Source organism: Betta splendens, chromosome 15 (genome assembly GCF_900634795.4).
Source record: "Betta splendens chromosome 15, fBetSpl5.4, whole genome shotgun sequence".
NCBI classification, from domain to species: Eukaryota; Metazoa; Chordata; class Actinopteri; order Anabantiformes; family Osphronemidae; genus Betta; species Betta splendens.
The window spans coordinates 18,456,693-18,472,225 of record NC_040895.2 but is presented as its reverse complement, the minus strand read 5'-3'; the positions used below and the strand labels follow the sequence as shown (position 1 = coordinate 18,472,225).

The 15,533-nt window shown below is 51.9% G+C and overlaps 2 protein-coding genes across 5 annotated transcripts; one reads left to right on the top strand and one right to left on the bottom strand.

The window, feature by feature from the left end:
- Positions 1-1,179: 1,179 nt before the first annotated feature.
- Positions 1,180-6,545, bottom strand: LOC114842041 (polycomb group RING finger protein 5-B-like). Of its 4 annotated transcripts, none has more exons than XM_029127502.3 (9): positions 6,355-6,545; positions 4,676-5,233; positions 4,503-4,599; positions 4,348-4,403; positions 4,139-4,198; positions 3,744-3,895; positions 3,573-3,671; positions 2,964-3,053; positions 1,180-1,677 (listed from the first exon to the last, which is right to left on the bottom strand). In XM_029127502.3, the coding sequence occupies exons 2-9, from the start codon at positions 4,788-4,790 to the stop codon at positions 1,630-1,632; spliced, it is 717 nt and encodes a 238-aa protein (XP_028983335.1). In that variant the 5' UTR covers positions 4,791-5,233; positions 6,355-6,545; the 3' UTR covers positions 1,180-1,629. The 4 variants fall into 4 exon arrangements, with proteins under 4 accessions (XP_028983335.1, XP_028983338.1, XP_028983336.1 ...); XM_029127505.3 differs by lacking the exon at positions 6,355-6,545 and adding an exon at positions 6,182-6,332; XM_029127503.3 differs by lacking the exon at positions 6,355-6,545 and adding an exon at positions 5,566-6,122.
- A 3,920-nt stretch (positions 6,546-10,465) lies between these two features.
- On the top strand, positions 10,466-14,763 carry ankrd1a (ankyrin repeat domain 1a (cardiac muscle)). The gene is made up of 9 exons (XM_041067545.2): positions 10,466-10,595; positions 10,980-11,129; positions 11,343-11,471; positions 11,551-11,658; positions 11,728-11,826; positions 12,514-12,612; positions 12,689-12,787; positions 12,862-12,960; positions 13,060-14,763. The coding sequence occupies exons 1-9, from the start codon at positions 10,569-10,571 to the stop codon at positions 13,147-13,149; spliced, it is 900 nt and encodes a 299-aa protein (XP_040923479.1). The 5' UTR covers positions 10,466-10,568; the 3' UTR covers positions 13,150-14,763.
- The last annotated feature ends 770 nt before the right edge of the window (positions 14,764-15,533 follow it).

Sequence of the window (15,533 nt, the reverse complement as noted above, 5' to 3'; positions counted from 1 at the left end):
CCGGCGCTGGTGCGGAATCACGGACCAGCGCTTCAAACCAGCCAAGTCCAAACCTCGCCCAAGTTTAAACAGCAACAGGAGCATCTATTTATAGAGGAAGGACACGACCCAAGGTCGGAGCTGCAGCTGTCGGCGAGTCCACCTGAGCTGAGGCCTCTTCAGGCAGTTCACTTGTTCCTCAGGCTGAATGATGATTTACTGTAATGAATGAGGTGCCTGCAGTGTAACACAGTCTCTGACCTCTGTCTATTAAAACTCTGCGACTTTCATTCTTTACAGCTTTTTTGTCAGGAAAGTACTGCTGAATTAGCCGTTTCCATGACAACTGAACAATGCATTATCTAATGAAGATGTTTTAGATGTTTTAGAAAGTAAATAGTTATTTTGTAACATATTTATATTTAAGGACAGATGAACTTTGTTTTCAGGGTTTTCTCTGTGGAACCAGAGGAGAGGAAGTGACACAAATGCAAACTTTTTCTTTTGCTAGTTGTTGCTTTCACTGATTCATGCGCTTACCTAAACCTGACAAACGCACAGACTTCGTTCAGGCTGAAGGTCTGGACTCATCCAGCAGCGACTGAATCAACCCTGCAGGTTTCTCCAGTGTTGCATCAGTGTGAGTAACATGAAGAGCCCTGGGAGCTCTGAAACCTGCTGAACCTGCTGGACGGACGAGCTGCAGGGGCAGCGACCAGCGCGTCCCCGCGACCAGCGCGTCCCCGCGACCAGCGCGTCCCCTCGCCTCGCGACCAGCGCGTCCCCGCGACCAGCGCGTCCTCGCCCCGCGACCAGCGCGTCCTCGCGACCAGCGCGTCCTCGCCTCGTGACCAGCGCGTCCTCGCGACCAGCGCGTCCTCGCCCCGCGACCAGCGCGTCCTCGCGACCAGCGCGTCCTCGTCTGGCGACCAGCGCGTCCCCGCGACCAGCGCGTCCCCGCGACCAGCGCGTCCCCGCGACCAGCGCGTCCTCGCCTCGCGACCAGCGCGTCCTCGCGACCAGCGCGTCCTCGCCTCGCGACCAGCGCGTCCTCGCCTCGCGACCAGCGCGTCCTCGCGACCAGCGCGTCCCCGCGACCAGCGCGTCCCCGCGACCAGCGCGTCCTCGCCCCGCGACCAGCGCGTCCGTGCACGTCCACGCCTCCGCTGCTCGGGTGAAGTCAAACCAGACGCCAGCGTGAACGTTTCACATACTTCATTTCTGATCTCGACAGGAGCGTAGGCACAGGGACATACATTTAAAAATATCATATATTAGAACATATTCTTCTATGTAGCATAAAACCTCTTTAGCAGAACAACGCGCTTCATCACCGGCTGTACAAAAATACAATTCACTCTCTTCTGTCTATTGACTGTAGGCGCTGATGTTCATATATGTCCAGTCGGAGCGCAACCATCAGATTCTGGCCTCTTCTTCCATGGCCAGGCGGATCCTGGCGGAGCCTCGTCGGACTCTTCGGGGTCCAGATCTGTCGGTGACGAACTTTGTTGTCACGTCTGTGGTTTTTCATGTCAACATATTTTCTATATTGTCCGGTTTTCTAATGACGAGACATTAACAACTAATCTAATGGTCTGAGACTGTTGCTCAGATCCGTGTGTGTTTGTGTTGGCCTCCGTCCGTGGCTCAGCCGAAGTCGATGCGTGGCCGGTACTCGAGGACCATGGGGTACGTCTGAGGACGAGACACAGGAGGAGCACAGAAAATCAGTCTTCACACTGAACACGGATAAAGCACAGACACACAAACATCACACCACAATAGGACTGTGCTCAGCAAAAATCCACTGCTGAGAGAAACTAAAGCCTAAACGCTGTCCTCAGCGTCCTTTACAGGACGGCGCGTGTTGGTTTCCCTCCTCAGACCAGGAAGCGCCTCCTTCTGGCTCCAACCTGCCTCAGCAGTGAAGGTCCTGGCTCTGCAGGAACACATGCTTATAGCCATGTCACACAATCAGTGATGACAAAGTCGACGATGCTGCCTCCGGTCGCTGTAAGAGACAACGCCGTGTGGAGAACAACCGCCATCACGAAGAGGACGTGATGCAGGCGGCAAAAGCAGGAATCCAAAGCACCACATTGTTGTTTTCTGGCTGGTCCAGTATCACAAGGTTCAGAATGCAGGAATGTCGGCATGCGACCACAGGTGCCTCATAAAACCTTCACACCCCTTTAAATGCCTCGAAGGCGTCCGAGTCTGTTCTACAGGAAACTGGAGTCACGCGCTCCCTGCGACGCCGCTGTCATCATGTGTCATGTGTCATGTTCATGGTGGCATCACCGTAAATGACCCGACCCCTGCGGCTCCTGCAGGGGCCCCTACGCTGATTCCAGCCGTCAGCACGTCTGCCATTCAGTCCCAGTGGAGGATGTTTTCAGTGGACAGTCATGAAGCAAAGCAGCAGTTTGTGTTGAGGACTCAGAATCCTGTGTACCAACATTCACACGTCCAGATGGTTTGAAACTTAGATATAAACAGGAATGCTTAGTTTAATTGTGCCATCTCCTGCAATTGTGCTCTATTATTAATCAATTATTGAGGCCAATTAACAGCCTGCGACCCTCAATGTGCAGCTAAGAGGGGACGCAGATCCATGATGCGCTGCTGGAGTTCCTGCTGTGGGGGACGATGCGCTGCGTTTCCACGTTGGAGCAGATGATGCTTCTTTCTGTCAAAGCACTTTTTAAACACCTCCCCCGTCTGAAGTCGACTTCCTTCTTCCACAGAATCAGAGTCATTAGAGATTCTTGGAACAGAACGAATCTTCAGTGTAGAATAGAGCAGCCATTCAACTCGTACTCATTCATGCATTCATCACTTGTATCTGCTTAGAGCTTCGCTAGGTGTAAACCATTAAACACACTGAATGAACGCACACGTTCAGGCTTTCCTGTAGCAACGCAACTCCACATTAGCATGCAAGCACACACGCAAACAGGAAGTGGGGCTGACAGCCTTACATTGTCTCCGTGCAGCCTCCACCGGGTCATGTAGATGAACTCCAGAGTGTGATCTCTGCCCATGATCTCCCCGTTGCACAGCACATCCAACTGGACACAAACACACAGAACACAGTGAGAACAGACGCCGGGTGCAAAACGCACGGAGGAAACCAAAACCTGAGGGCTGTGGTTATGCACCAAATACAGGAGAGGAAGTGGAGAGGCAGCGAGTGGGAGGCTGCACTCAACACAGTGTCAGTGTTACAACCAGTTTAGCTGCGTTTCTATTCCAGAGAACACGATCACAATGAAATATTAATGAGCATCTGGCATCACAGTCATGTCTGATTCCTTCACTCATTAGACCTCACAGGAGCCTCTGCAGTTCAAGCTGCAGGGTGGTTGACTCTAAAGCTGCTCAGATGATCCAACACCCAGCGTTTGTATCTGAGTCTGGTTCACACCAAAGAGAGCGAGCCTGAACAAGGAACAAATCAGACCCAAACAGCCAGTTCTCTTTCTGCTTGAAAGCACAAAACAGAACCAGTTCAGCCAGTTGCTCCACTCTCCTCCCAGTGACAGGAAGCCTTTGGGCTGAACCAACGAGGAGCAGGTTGGAGGACCTACCTCATAGGAGCTGGGCAGCTTCAGCTTCAGGCTCAGGAACTTCTTGATGGTTCCCACGGTGACGCGGCTGGAGCAGCGGATGAACCTCTTCATCAGATCCTGTTTGGGCCACAGACAGTTGAGTGACGCAGGGTGCGTGAGAGCCCGGGGATTCTGCGCTCGCACACGCACCGTGACCGAGCTCTCGCCGGACTGCCCCGTGTTGCGCAGGCAGTCCAGGCAGATGGCGATCTGAGGGTCGCTCCGGTGGTAGTCGTCGTCGCCGTCGGCGCCGTCGGCTCCGGCGTCGGGCAGCCCGAACCTCGGACACCTCAGGTTCTCAGCTGGAGTCAAAACATTCACACAGAGCTGCTGACGGAGCTGAAGCCTCATCAAAACTCCAAATACGAAGTATCAGAATGACGGGACCATGCGAGGAAATCCCCTAAACCTGTGCCCCAGATTTACAGGATTAAACACCTGCTGATGATTCAAAGCTGCCTAGGATCAGTTTGACTGCTCCCTCGCTAACGGGGGAGCATCAGGAGCAAAGGCTGGTTTCCTCCACAGTCGCAGATGCAGCTTACTTTGGCCGTTTTCTTTGGGCTGGTTCCTCTTCCAGAAGTCGATCTCTTGCTGTTCCTCTTCTGTTCACAGCAGAAGAAAAGGAGCGTGAGGGAGGAAGAGCAGGTCTAACGGTGAATTCCTGCTCTGTCCGACTTCTCTACGGGCTTCTCTCCCTGATGGACCCTGACAAACATTAGTACCAGGACACAGACGCATGTGGAAAACTCACTTTCTCTGAGTCCAGGCACGAGCTTGAAGATGATCTCCTCCAGGGTGTTGTCCAGCCTGAGAAGAAGGAAGGAAGGAGAAGAGATGAGGACACAGGCAGAGGAGGAGACTGGAGCTGCACCAGTTCACCCAGCATCAGGCGCGTTCAGCTCTCACCGCAGCATCTCCAGCGGGTTCGTCTCATGGACCTGAATGCCGCATTTGGGACAATCGTTGCTCTCTTCAAAATGCTGCACAATGCAGCTCTTACAGACTGCAGAGAAAACACGTTAGCGTCAGACACGTTAGCGGCACCAACGAGCATCGGGACCGTGCGAGGCTCCACTTACAGGTGTGCAGACACTCCGTGACCGTGGTGGGTTTGATCAGGTACCCGCGACACAGGTAGCAGGTGATGAAGTGGTTGAAGTCTCGCACCAAGTGTTTCCGTCCTGCAGCAGCCATGGCCCGAGTCCGACAGTTAGCGCCGCCTTCACAAAGGAGACTACGCTCGCTGACCAGGAGAAGGAGCGGAGAATGGGCCACGAGGGGCTAAATGCATAGAAGTGTCTGCTGGTTGGACGCGACGAGCTAGTGGACGCTACTGTGTGAAGTCCTGCTCCATCCTTCACTTAAACGCTCTGGAAAATGGTTGTCGCATCGACGCAAAGAAACTCAGGCGCCACCAAGTCCGTGAAGTCCGAGCTCAATTAGACACGTTGGTTTAAAGCCCAGAGAGCAACACGCGGTGTTTCCTGCTCGGTCCCAGCCATGCTTTTTATTCACGAAGGGTCAAAGGTCACCGGCGGACAGCGAGGCCTGCGCCGTGTGCGTCGTCGCTCTGATCCCAGTGTGTGCTCTCATTCTGACGCTGCGGCTGATGACCTTTGAACTCACACTGAAGTGACCTGGAAGAAGGAAGCGCAAAGGTCAGAGTGGCCTTAAAGGCTGGAAGTGGTTCCGTTACTGGATCGGATCAGAACAGAAGCAATGAGCGTTCAGTCAGAACACACCAGCAGCAGCCAGAGGCAGCGTGGTTTCACAGCAGATCCTGAGTCAGTCTGGAGTTTCACATTGGATGTGCAGCCATTTATTTGAATACGGTGATGTCAGTTCTACTCTTACAGTAAATGAGTGAGTCAATGAGTCACTGTGCTCAGCTTCTCTTCAGGTGAACACCATAATCCTGCAAATAAAGCAGGAGCTTTGAAGCCGAGCGCGGCCGCTGCTTCTCACTCACCTGCTCCACGCGCCTTCTATCACGGCTTGGACTTTAACTCTATTCTCGCGTGCGCCTCTTATCGTTTCGAAGTTACGTCGCACGCGGCGGACGTCGACGTGCGTAACCGTGTTGGACACGCACACGCGCAGAGCTGGATTCAAGCAGCTGATCGCTGCAGAAACAAACCAGAGACGGAGCAAACTGCGCTGCGCCTCCTGCTTCACTCCGCCTCGGTCGCTTTTTCGAGAAAAATCTCGAGTGCGCAGCTCAGAAATTCCCCCGTGCCCGTCATTGAGACACGCGCGTGCACACACGGGCGTGTTATTTATTCACGCAGAGCCGGTCTGGTTATCTCATCGCTGAGGCGCGTCAGCCTCTACGTCACCTGTGTCAAAACAACATCAATGGGCGACGCACGCACCAGCCTATGGTACATGTACAGAGGCTCCACTAGGCGTGCACGAGCACACGCGCGCGCTCGATTCCGTAGGTGTCACATCTATATGCACACATCCGCGTACACGCAGGGAGACACGCGCAGCACGCATGGACGGCAAAAGTTCCGGAGCTTCGTGTCGCGGCCCTTTAACGACGCCAATGGAGGCGCAGACCGTGCGCGTGCGCGTGGACATACCATAATCCCGCATGTCGGCGTGCACGGCGCGCGTTTTAGGGGAGAGAGGAGGAGGAGGAGGAGGTCCAGCCAGCAGCAGCGTCAAACTTTGGCTGGAACGTGACGCGCCCGACGTCGCGCGACACATTCGCCATTCGCGCAGAAATAACGAGAAATAAAAGCGCATTCCTCACCTCCGCCCGCTCCTTCCTCCGCCCACGGAGTCACGGGTTCCGCGGCCGCTCGGGAATGTCCACCATTACGTCCCAGATCCCCTCGTTCAAGTCAGGTCCGGAACACGGAACTGGTCGGCTCGATGTGGCCCAGTCCGCCCAGCAGCAGGCAGCGGCAGCAGGCGGCGGAGAGCGGCGGTGGGCGGGGAGCCACCGGGCGGGCGGGGAGCCACCGGGCGGGCGGGGAGCCACCAGGCGGGCGGGGAGCTACCGGGCGGGCGGGGAGCCACCAGGCGGGCGGGCACGGCGCGGAAACCGAAAGCGGTTGTGTAACTGAGTGACTATTGGCCTACAACACGCGCACCCACACACACACACGGCTGATGTTACTGCAGATTTGCGTCGACGTTCCATAAAAAAATAAAGACATGAACTGAAATTAATCCTCAAAACGAACTGAGTGAAAATGTTTTTTTAATTTTATCTTCATGAAGATAAAAACATGGAAGAAAAAACGTGGGTCTGTTCTGTTCTCACATACTTGGTTTTTACAACAAGTCCCACATGACATCATCCAACCCAAGGAACCGTGCAGCAGTTGCTCAAAGCCTCATCTCCTTCATCCATTGGCCCGAGGTGGAGCTGATCAGTGTAAACTAAAAGAGCGGATTCAGGGTCCGGCTTTTGCCTGCTGGATGTTCAGCTTGCAGCTCGTTGCTCATTCACGGCTGCAGAAAGCGACTCCACGACCGACAGCTCTGAGCAAAGTTGGAGCTCACTTTTCTAGCTGTACCAGCAAAGTTCATTCACACAGAACCCTGGACCTGGGCTCTCGTTTGGTGACTCTGTGGTTTCGGTGCTCACAGTCACACTGGTTGATTCTACTTTAAACCAGCATCAATATCAGCCTGAACACACAAAATCTGCTGATAGCGAGTCTAATGAGCAGCTTCTACCGACAGATGTTAAAGACCAAAAACAAAACATTTGTGGAGTTTTGGATCATTTTTAATTAGTCAAATTTAGAACGATCAAGCAGCGAGGAGGTTGATGGATCGGGAGAAGTGACAAAGCAGCAAGAGAAGATCAAACACACAGAGAGGTCAATGTGTGAACGTGCGTTTCCATGCGATCGGGTCCAGCACCTGGAAATCCTCTTATAAAGAAATCAACCAGAGATAAACCATCTCCAAGTTTACTGTCGTGTCCACACTGAGTGGATCACAATTACAGTACATCTAAGATGCACATCTCACTATGTACAAAGTATGCACTGAAGGACTGAGGACACAGGACCTGTATTTATGCCGTTACACACCTCACGAGCTGTTGACTATTATATACGTGAGTGCAGTAAAGCCCCCTTTACTTTACCACATAGAACCTCCTCCATTTGATGCCCAAATGCTTGATGCCCCCAGGAACAGCCCTCAGCCAGAGGCACGGCCTCTCATCGCAAACACTGCTGCACGCGCTCTGGGACCCGGGTCCGGCTCTGGCAGCCGCTGCTCCCTGTCCTCCGTGTGCAGGAATGTGCCTCTGCTCCAGAACCCCCTAATTACTGCACGCTGCTTCTCCAGGTTTGTTTGTGGCCAATGCTAAACCTGTCATCTGGTTCTCTCTGGAGCTGAGTCATCGTCACCGAGTGACTCATTTTCATCTCTGTCCTGTTTTACACGGGTCACATTCATCCTTAGCAGCAGAGAAGCCCACATGGATCAGAGCTCCTGCTCCACAAACCACCATGATACCGACTTTCTCCTACTGCGTTAGTTGCGTGTTAAAAATGTGGTCACATTTAGTCACATTAAAGCGCTCACATCATCTGGCCTTGAATTTAAACATTTAGAGGCCTGAACACGGTGGCTCAGTTGGTAGCGTGGGCTCGGGACGCACAAGGTCCCAGGTTCAAGCGCATCATTGCACCAGGTGTGTCCTTGAGCAAGACACTTTACAGCAGCTCCCCTCGGGGGTGTGGCATCAAGGTTGACTTCCTATGGGGTCCTCAGCATTAGCCGCGTCCTTCCTGTCTTCAACCTCGTTGCTGCTCCACCTGTTCGCTCGGGGTTCCCGGGGGCTGTTCACGCCGTACGGATCAGCAGTCACTGTACACGCAGCTGCTGCAAATAAACACCCAGGTCCATCATGTGCTATTTAGTTTGAAAGTTAGCTTTGTTTTCATGAGCAACTCTATTTAAATGTAGTTCCAGTGAGATTCAGGAGCAGGTTGTTTTTTGGTCTTTGGAGCAAAGAGCGGCTGCGTGTGATGGTTCACAGGAAGCTGAGGGTGATCGGGGCCATGCCAGGCCCGTGCTACAGCAGCCAGGAGGCGGGTCACAGTCAGAACCCACTGGTGCTGTTGGAAACACAACATATAGCTTTATTAGTAGACGTTTGTCTGTTTCCTGTAAACTGCCATGGCAGACTAATACTGAGGATGAATATTATTTTGTAATGCAATCTTCCAAACATGGTAACATGTAAATACAAATACGTGTTATTAAATGAATGGACTACAGAGCATTGAAAGGTTCTGATTTGGATCTGTGCAGGACCCAAACCGATCCTGATCAGTGATCTTTAATCTGGTGACTGAGCACGTCCACGGCCGCCTTTAAAGTCAGATGATGCTCGTCAAACCTCCCGCATGAACGCGAGTCATGATCCAAACTGCTGGAGACCTCGGGCGCTCCCATCACAGCCAATAAGATGTTGCCTGGCAACAAATAGGTTATTTTCCCGTAAACCCGGTTTTGGCCGACGCTGCTTAGCAACAAACTTTGTTTCCATGACTTATTTTGCAGAGAGAAGCCAGGACAACGCGGTCTCAGAGCCTCTCTCTGCATCAGTGTCCTGCTGAGAAACGCTGGACGACTCGCAGCAGAAGCTCTGTTGATCACGAGCAGTGAGGACCGGACAGATGAGCTCACGTCTCATCTCTGCCTTGAATTTAAACTGGCCTTGAACACGTGGTCTGCTGTCGTCCACCTTCCTGTGGCTTCTGGAGAAGGTGACAAACACAGCTGTTTGGACACAGGAGCCGCCACGCAGCAAACAGCTGAGTTACAACTGGACGGATTACGATGACACTCGTAAACAGCAGCAGCTCCAGTGATTACAGGGAGCGAGGCAGCATTTACGCAGCTAATATTAGAGGAAAGCAGATGCACATCCAGGGAATTCAGCACGGCCTATTTATAATCTGCTGCCTGAACACAGGCCTGGACACACACAGGCGCCGTCAGACCGGACCGGCCTGAAATAGACAGGGGACGTTTCAGTTTGATGACCTACAGCGTTTGAATTAGTCACGCTGCTGCGATGCTGCTGCGATGCTGCCGCTCCTGATCGAGCTGTGGAGCTGTCAGCGGGACGGCGCACCCTCCATCACATCACAGAAATAACCCGCCGGATTGTTTAGTGAGTGTTCATAAGTTCTGCTCAGTGCTGATGCTTGCACATCGGGATGGTTGTGAAATAGCTGCTGACTTTGGGCCAATCAGAGCTGCCAGAATCAAAGCCACCTCTAAATAAATGTTTAAAGATCCCGTGAAGGCTTTAACGATCAGAACCGGCCCGTGCCCACGCCGTGAGGCGCGACCTCTGACCTCTGTCTCTGTCTCACCAGTGAGCAGACACATGGACGAGCAGAGGCCTCAGCTGTGTTTGTGTAGTTTGTGCTGACGGTGCGTTTAACGTTCCATGTGAGAGACATCTTTGCTTTTAGAGGTTGTGCTCCTTCGCTCTGTGCCTCTAAAACAGAAAATCCCCCATTTAACTATCTGCATCTATCAGAGGGTGAATCATTCCAGGAACGTTTTGGTGCGTGTTTCTTGATAATAATAATAAACCAACATTTGCGTTTTAGCTTGGTTAAATGAAGGCCTGTATTTTATGGCTTATACTTGTAGAGATCAGCATTAAGCTCCTTCAACCTCCTCAAACATTTCTTCACATTTTGTCACTTTGTGAAACGTGAGCTCTCATTTTCTCCCACACGCCGTGCAGCGACGCCTCGGGTTCGACTCGGCCCAGACAGGCTGGTGGGAGGGTGATGTGTTGCCTGATGAGCACATGAGGACAGTAACGTGATCCCCGCTCAATGACAGAACCTCTATTTTTTTCTGGGCAGCTATAAAAGCGAGCGGCTGCAGAGACGCGGAGCAGACGCCAGCGGACGAAGCTGCTCTCAGTTACACTCAGGACGGTCGAGCTGCTTCATATCGAGGGCAAGGATGGGACTGCACAGCGTGGAGGAACTGGTAAGAGCTGCTGATGTGGGAGAACAGAAACCCAGCTCAACTTGACACGTGGATCTGTCTCATCCAGACTGTGAAGCATCACTTTCACTGGATTTAACGGATCTATGGAAGTAAAATGTGAATATTACCAAAGTCTTTGTACTGAGGATGGGATGAGTGGTTAGACCTGGGGTCATGAGGTGAGGTGGGTGTAGTGTGTGTTAACGTGTTCTCATCTGCTGCTACTGTGACTAACTGTGGAGCCACGCGATGCGAAGCTGTGGGCGTCTGTTGTCACGTTCAGCCTCGTTACTGGTTCTGCTGCTAAACGGTCACACTTTCATTCCCTAGATGAATGACAGCCTCCAGTAAAAACGTGCTGACACTCTATATTCTCTGCTACAGGTGACCAGTAAGAGGTCAGAGGTCACGAAGCCGGATGAGTTCCGCGGGGGCGTGTACGAGGCGGCCGTGGGTCAGGAGAAGCGGGACGACTGCGGGTCGCAGGCGGAGCCGGTGGAGGAGCAGGAGGAAGTGAGCGTGGCCGCGCTCAACGTAAGCGCCGACCAGGCCGTTCAGCCGCCTCACATCACGCTAACAATCAAACAAAGCCTCCGAGCCGCGGGAGTAAAAGCACCATAAAAGCTTTGTAGCAAACGTTTCTTTTCTAATATCTAATATCTACTTGAAAGCAGCAGCTCAGAAAACGTCAGGTGATCAGACGAAGAGTCTGAGCATTGACTGTCTCCCCTTCATCCGTTTTGTCAGATGGATAAAAGCGGCAGGTTGAAGCTGGAGACCGTCAACGACCTGTTCAACATCCTGCAGCTGAGGAAGAGGAGGAGGGAGAAGAAGGCTCCCATGCAGAAGAAACAGCAGCCGGAGCCTGAGACGCCAGTGGGACCTTCTTCCTCGTAGATGAGTTGAACGTTTAGGCTTCACCTGAATTAACACTGACCTGACCTGTGTCCTCCAGCCAGAGACGGTGGACGAGCAGCTGTTCCTGACGGCAGTGATGGAGAACAAGCTGCCGGTGGTGGAGAAGTTCCTGCAGGATGGAGGAAACCCCGACGCAGCGGACAACGTGAGTGTCCCTTGCAGCCTTGGACGAAGCGCTAGCGGCTCAGTGGTGTCATTCACTGTGTTCTACCAGTTCCAGAGAACAGCTCTGCACAAAGCCTCGTTCAAAGGTCACGTGGAGGTCATGAGAAGACTCCTGGAGGCTGGAGCTGAGCTGGAGAGAAGGGACAAGGTGGGACACACACACGAATGCACGCACACATGAATGTACACACACACACACACAAACACGCATGTACGCACACATATGCACACACACACACACATACACACACACACACATGCATGAACGCATGCACGCACACGAATGCACACACACACATACACACGAATGCATGCACACACACACGCATGCACACACGCACGCACACATGAATGCGCACACACACACACACACACGCACGCACGCACACACACACACACACACACACACACACACACGCACGCACACACACTCTCATACACACGCACACATGAATGCACACACAACACACACACACACACACACACACCCACACACACACACACACACACTCACACACACGCACGCACACACACTCTCATACACACGCACACATGAATGCACACACAACACACACACACACACACACACGCACGCACACACACACACACACGTGCACGCACACACACTCTCATACACACGCACACATGAATGCACACACAACACACACACACTCACACACACACACTCACACACACACACACACACACACACACACACACACTCACACACACACACACACACACACACACACACAGTCACACACTCACACACACTCACGCACGCACACACACTCTCACACACACACACTGCGTCTGACCCTGTGCCGTCTCAAAGCTGGAGGCCACCGCCGTCCACTGGGCCTGCAGAGGAGGAAGCCTGCCTGCGCTCCAGCTCCTCCTGGACCAGGGGGCAAAGGTCGCCTCCAGAGACAAGGTTGGTTCCTCCTCTGGCTCCACCTGCTGGCGTGGCTTCATACTGTTGAGTAAAGCTGAAGCCTTCCTCCCCTCAGCTGCACAGCAGTCCTCTGCACGTCGCTGTGAGGACGGGACACTGCGAGTGCGCCGAGCACCTGATCCACTGCGGAGCCGACGTCAACGCCAGAGACAGAGTAAGAGCGAGCGCTCACACAAACCGGTCCCATGAGGTCACACTCTGACGAAGTCTGTGTTCCCCCTCACGAAGGACGGAGACGCGCCGATGCACGACGCCGTGAGGATAAACCGCTTCAAGATGATCAAGCTGCTGATGATGTACGGGGCCAGTCTCAGCTCCAGGAACGCCGTGAGTACACAGGCAGCGAGGAACCGGGTCCATCGAGTCCTGAGTGTGTGACACAAATGGACCTGGAGAAACACAGCTCTTGTTCTTCTCCCTGAGCAGGATGGAAAAACTCCGCTGGAGACGCTGTATTCATGGCAGAACGGAGCCAAGAGCCTCCTGTGCGACTTCAGCGAGGAGCCGGTGCCCTAGAGCCGGGGCTCAGCAGGTGGTCTGGGCTCCTCGGCCCTGTGCCACTTCCCTGGATGAGCTCAGGCTCAGCTGCAGCGCTTGGATGCTGGGCCACGTCCGTTCACTCACCGCCTTCTGGTTCAGGAGCATTCGTCAATGATGCCAAATATTGCTGGACAATGTCTCAACTGGCAACAAATACTTTGCGCCTCGTACACACCCCCGCCTTTCTACTTTAAGCTGAGTTAAAGTCAGCAAATTTGCATCGAGATGATGATTTATTTTTGGTTAATGACAACTGTCAAAAGTTGCTTTATTGCTTTTCTATGATTTATGTTATTAATATTGATTTACACTACTTACTTCACTGTCTGTCTATAGATACGATGTAGTTACTGTTAAAACGACTCCAGATCAGGACGACGAGTTAGAAAAGCAGGTGGAGAATGTGTTTTTTTTTGTGAGTTTAAAGTCAGAGAAGGTTGAGACGAACCTCAGTTTTGCTTACGTTGAGTCAACTTGGCTCCAACAGACACTTAAACTACATTTAATAGTTTACATTTATTAACAGTCTGTAATTTAGCTGACTAGTTGTATTTGTTTATTTAAAAAGGCAAACCTTTAAATGCTGGATTCCTCCATTTTTTTACTGGAGCTTAAATCGAGGTCGAGGTCAGGGTCAGTTCTGGTTCCAGCTCTGGCTCCAGTTTTGGCTCCAGCTCTGGCTCCAGTTTTGGCTCCAGTTTTGGTTCCAGCTCTGGTTCCAGCTCTGGCTCCAGTTTTGGCTCCAGCTCTGGTTCCAGCTCTGGTTCCAGTTCTGGCTCCAGCTCTGGCTCCAGCTCTGGCTCCAGTTTTGGCTCCAGTTTTGGCTCCAGCTCTGGTTCCAGCTCTGGCTCCAGTTTTGGCTCCAGCTCTGGTTCCAGCTCTGGCTTCAGTTTTGGCTCCAGCTCTGGCTCCAGCTCTGGCTCCAGTTTTGGCTCCAGTTTTGGCTCCAGCTCTGGTTCCAGCTCTGGCTTCAGTTTTGGCTCCAGCTCTGGCTCCAGCTCTGGCTCCAGTTTTGGCTCCAGCTCTGGTTCCAGCTCTGGTTCCAGTTCTGTCTCCAGTTCTGGCTCCAGCTCTGGTTCCAGCTCTGGCTCCAGTTTTGGCTCCAGCTCTGGTTCCAGCTCTGGTTCCAGTTCTGGCTCCAGCTCTGGCTCCAGCTCTGGCTCCAGTTTTGGCTCCAGTTTTGGCTCCAGCTCTGGTTCCAGCTCTGGCTCCAGTTTTGGCTCCAGCTCTGGTTCCAGCTCTGGCTCCAGTTTTGGCTCCAGCTCTGGCTCCAGCTCTGGCTCCAGTTTTGGCTCCAGCTCTGGTTCCAGCTCTGGTTCCAGTTCTGTCTCCAGTTCTGGCTCCAGCTCTGGTTCCAGCTCTGGTTCCAGTTCTGTCTCCAGTTTTGGCTCCATCTCCGTTCTTGTTTGTTTTGCTGTATTGAAGCAGATTCAGGATCGTCGCTGTGTCTTTGGTGTGAGATGAAAGGAGCTGCTGTCACAGATGGTTCAGAGGAAGTGTGATGAGAGTTTATATGGATGAGTCGATTCATTTCTTAGTCATAATGTTGTATGTAAATACTGCTGTTTTAATAAAAAAGACTTTAAAATCTTTTGTTGTTTCTTTTATAAGTGAGGCACTGACTCACTGGAATCTGTGACCTACAGGCTGCTGACACAAAACTGCTCATGTGACAAGTGGATAATAAAAGGAAACACACATAGCATTTTAAAGGACGGTAGTGGGTTAGGAATAAGAATAAGAATAAGAAAACCTTTAATAGTCCCACAGGGTTGGTTGGAGTTAACACACAAATCTACAAATCTATGCAACTCACACGTCAGAAAACTATTTCTTGTGATGCAGTGAAGCCAGTTAAACAGATATACGTGTTGGACTGGTAGACTGGCTGAGGGGCAGGTTAAACCCTGGAATGGACTTCATCATTTGACGAATAGCCCAAAACTGAAACAACAATATGTTTCTCACAAAGTCTCATTAAAACCAGAAAGCAGGCGTCCTCTAGCGGCCGTTGTAATTATGACAGCTTTTTTTCTTGTTTTGGCTTTTTCAGCATTACGCCTGATAAGTGAATCAGGTGATGGTAGCACGTTTTTTACATTTTTATTTTATTTTAGGGTTTATTATACTTTTATTTACTTAGACGTGTCTATATAATCCAGCAAAATATTGTAACTTATTTTCATCATACTTAAACAAGAGCAACGTGGATTTCTGTGACTAGCTAAATTGTTATTGCTGAATAGATATCATCCAAACGTAATAAACGGAATCGTTGCACACATTATTGTTATGCAGCTCTCAAACGGATTCAGAAATTAATGATATACGACCAAAATACGAACAAGGAACTCAGCATC

Coding starts and splice junctions, on each gene's coding strand:
- LOC114842041 (XM_029127502.3), bottom strand. CDS start 4,790: ATGGCTGCTGCAGGACGGAAACACTTGGTGCGAGACTTCAACCACTTC. Junction 4,600..4,675: donor CACGGAGTGTCTGCACACCT/GTAAGTGGAGCC, acceptor TTTTCTCTGCAG/TCTGTAAGAGCTGCATTGTG. Junction 3,896..4,138: donor GCCCAAAGAAAACGGCCAAA/GTAAGCTGCATC, acceptor TTTTGACTCCAG/CTGAGAACCTGAGGTGTCCG.
- ankrd1a (XM_041067545.2), top strand. CDS start 10,569: ATGGGACTGCACAGCGTGGAGGAACTG. Junction 12,613..12,688: donor AGGTCGCCTCCAGAGACAAG/GTTGGTTCCTCC, acceptor TCCTCCCCTCAG/CTGCACAGCAGTCCTCTGCA. Junction 12,961..13,059: donor GTCTCAGCTCCAGGAACGCC/GTGAGTACACAG, acceptor CTCCCTGAGCAG/GATGGAAAAACTCCGCTGGA.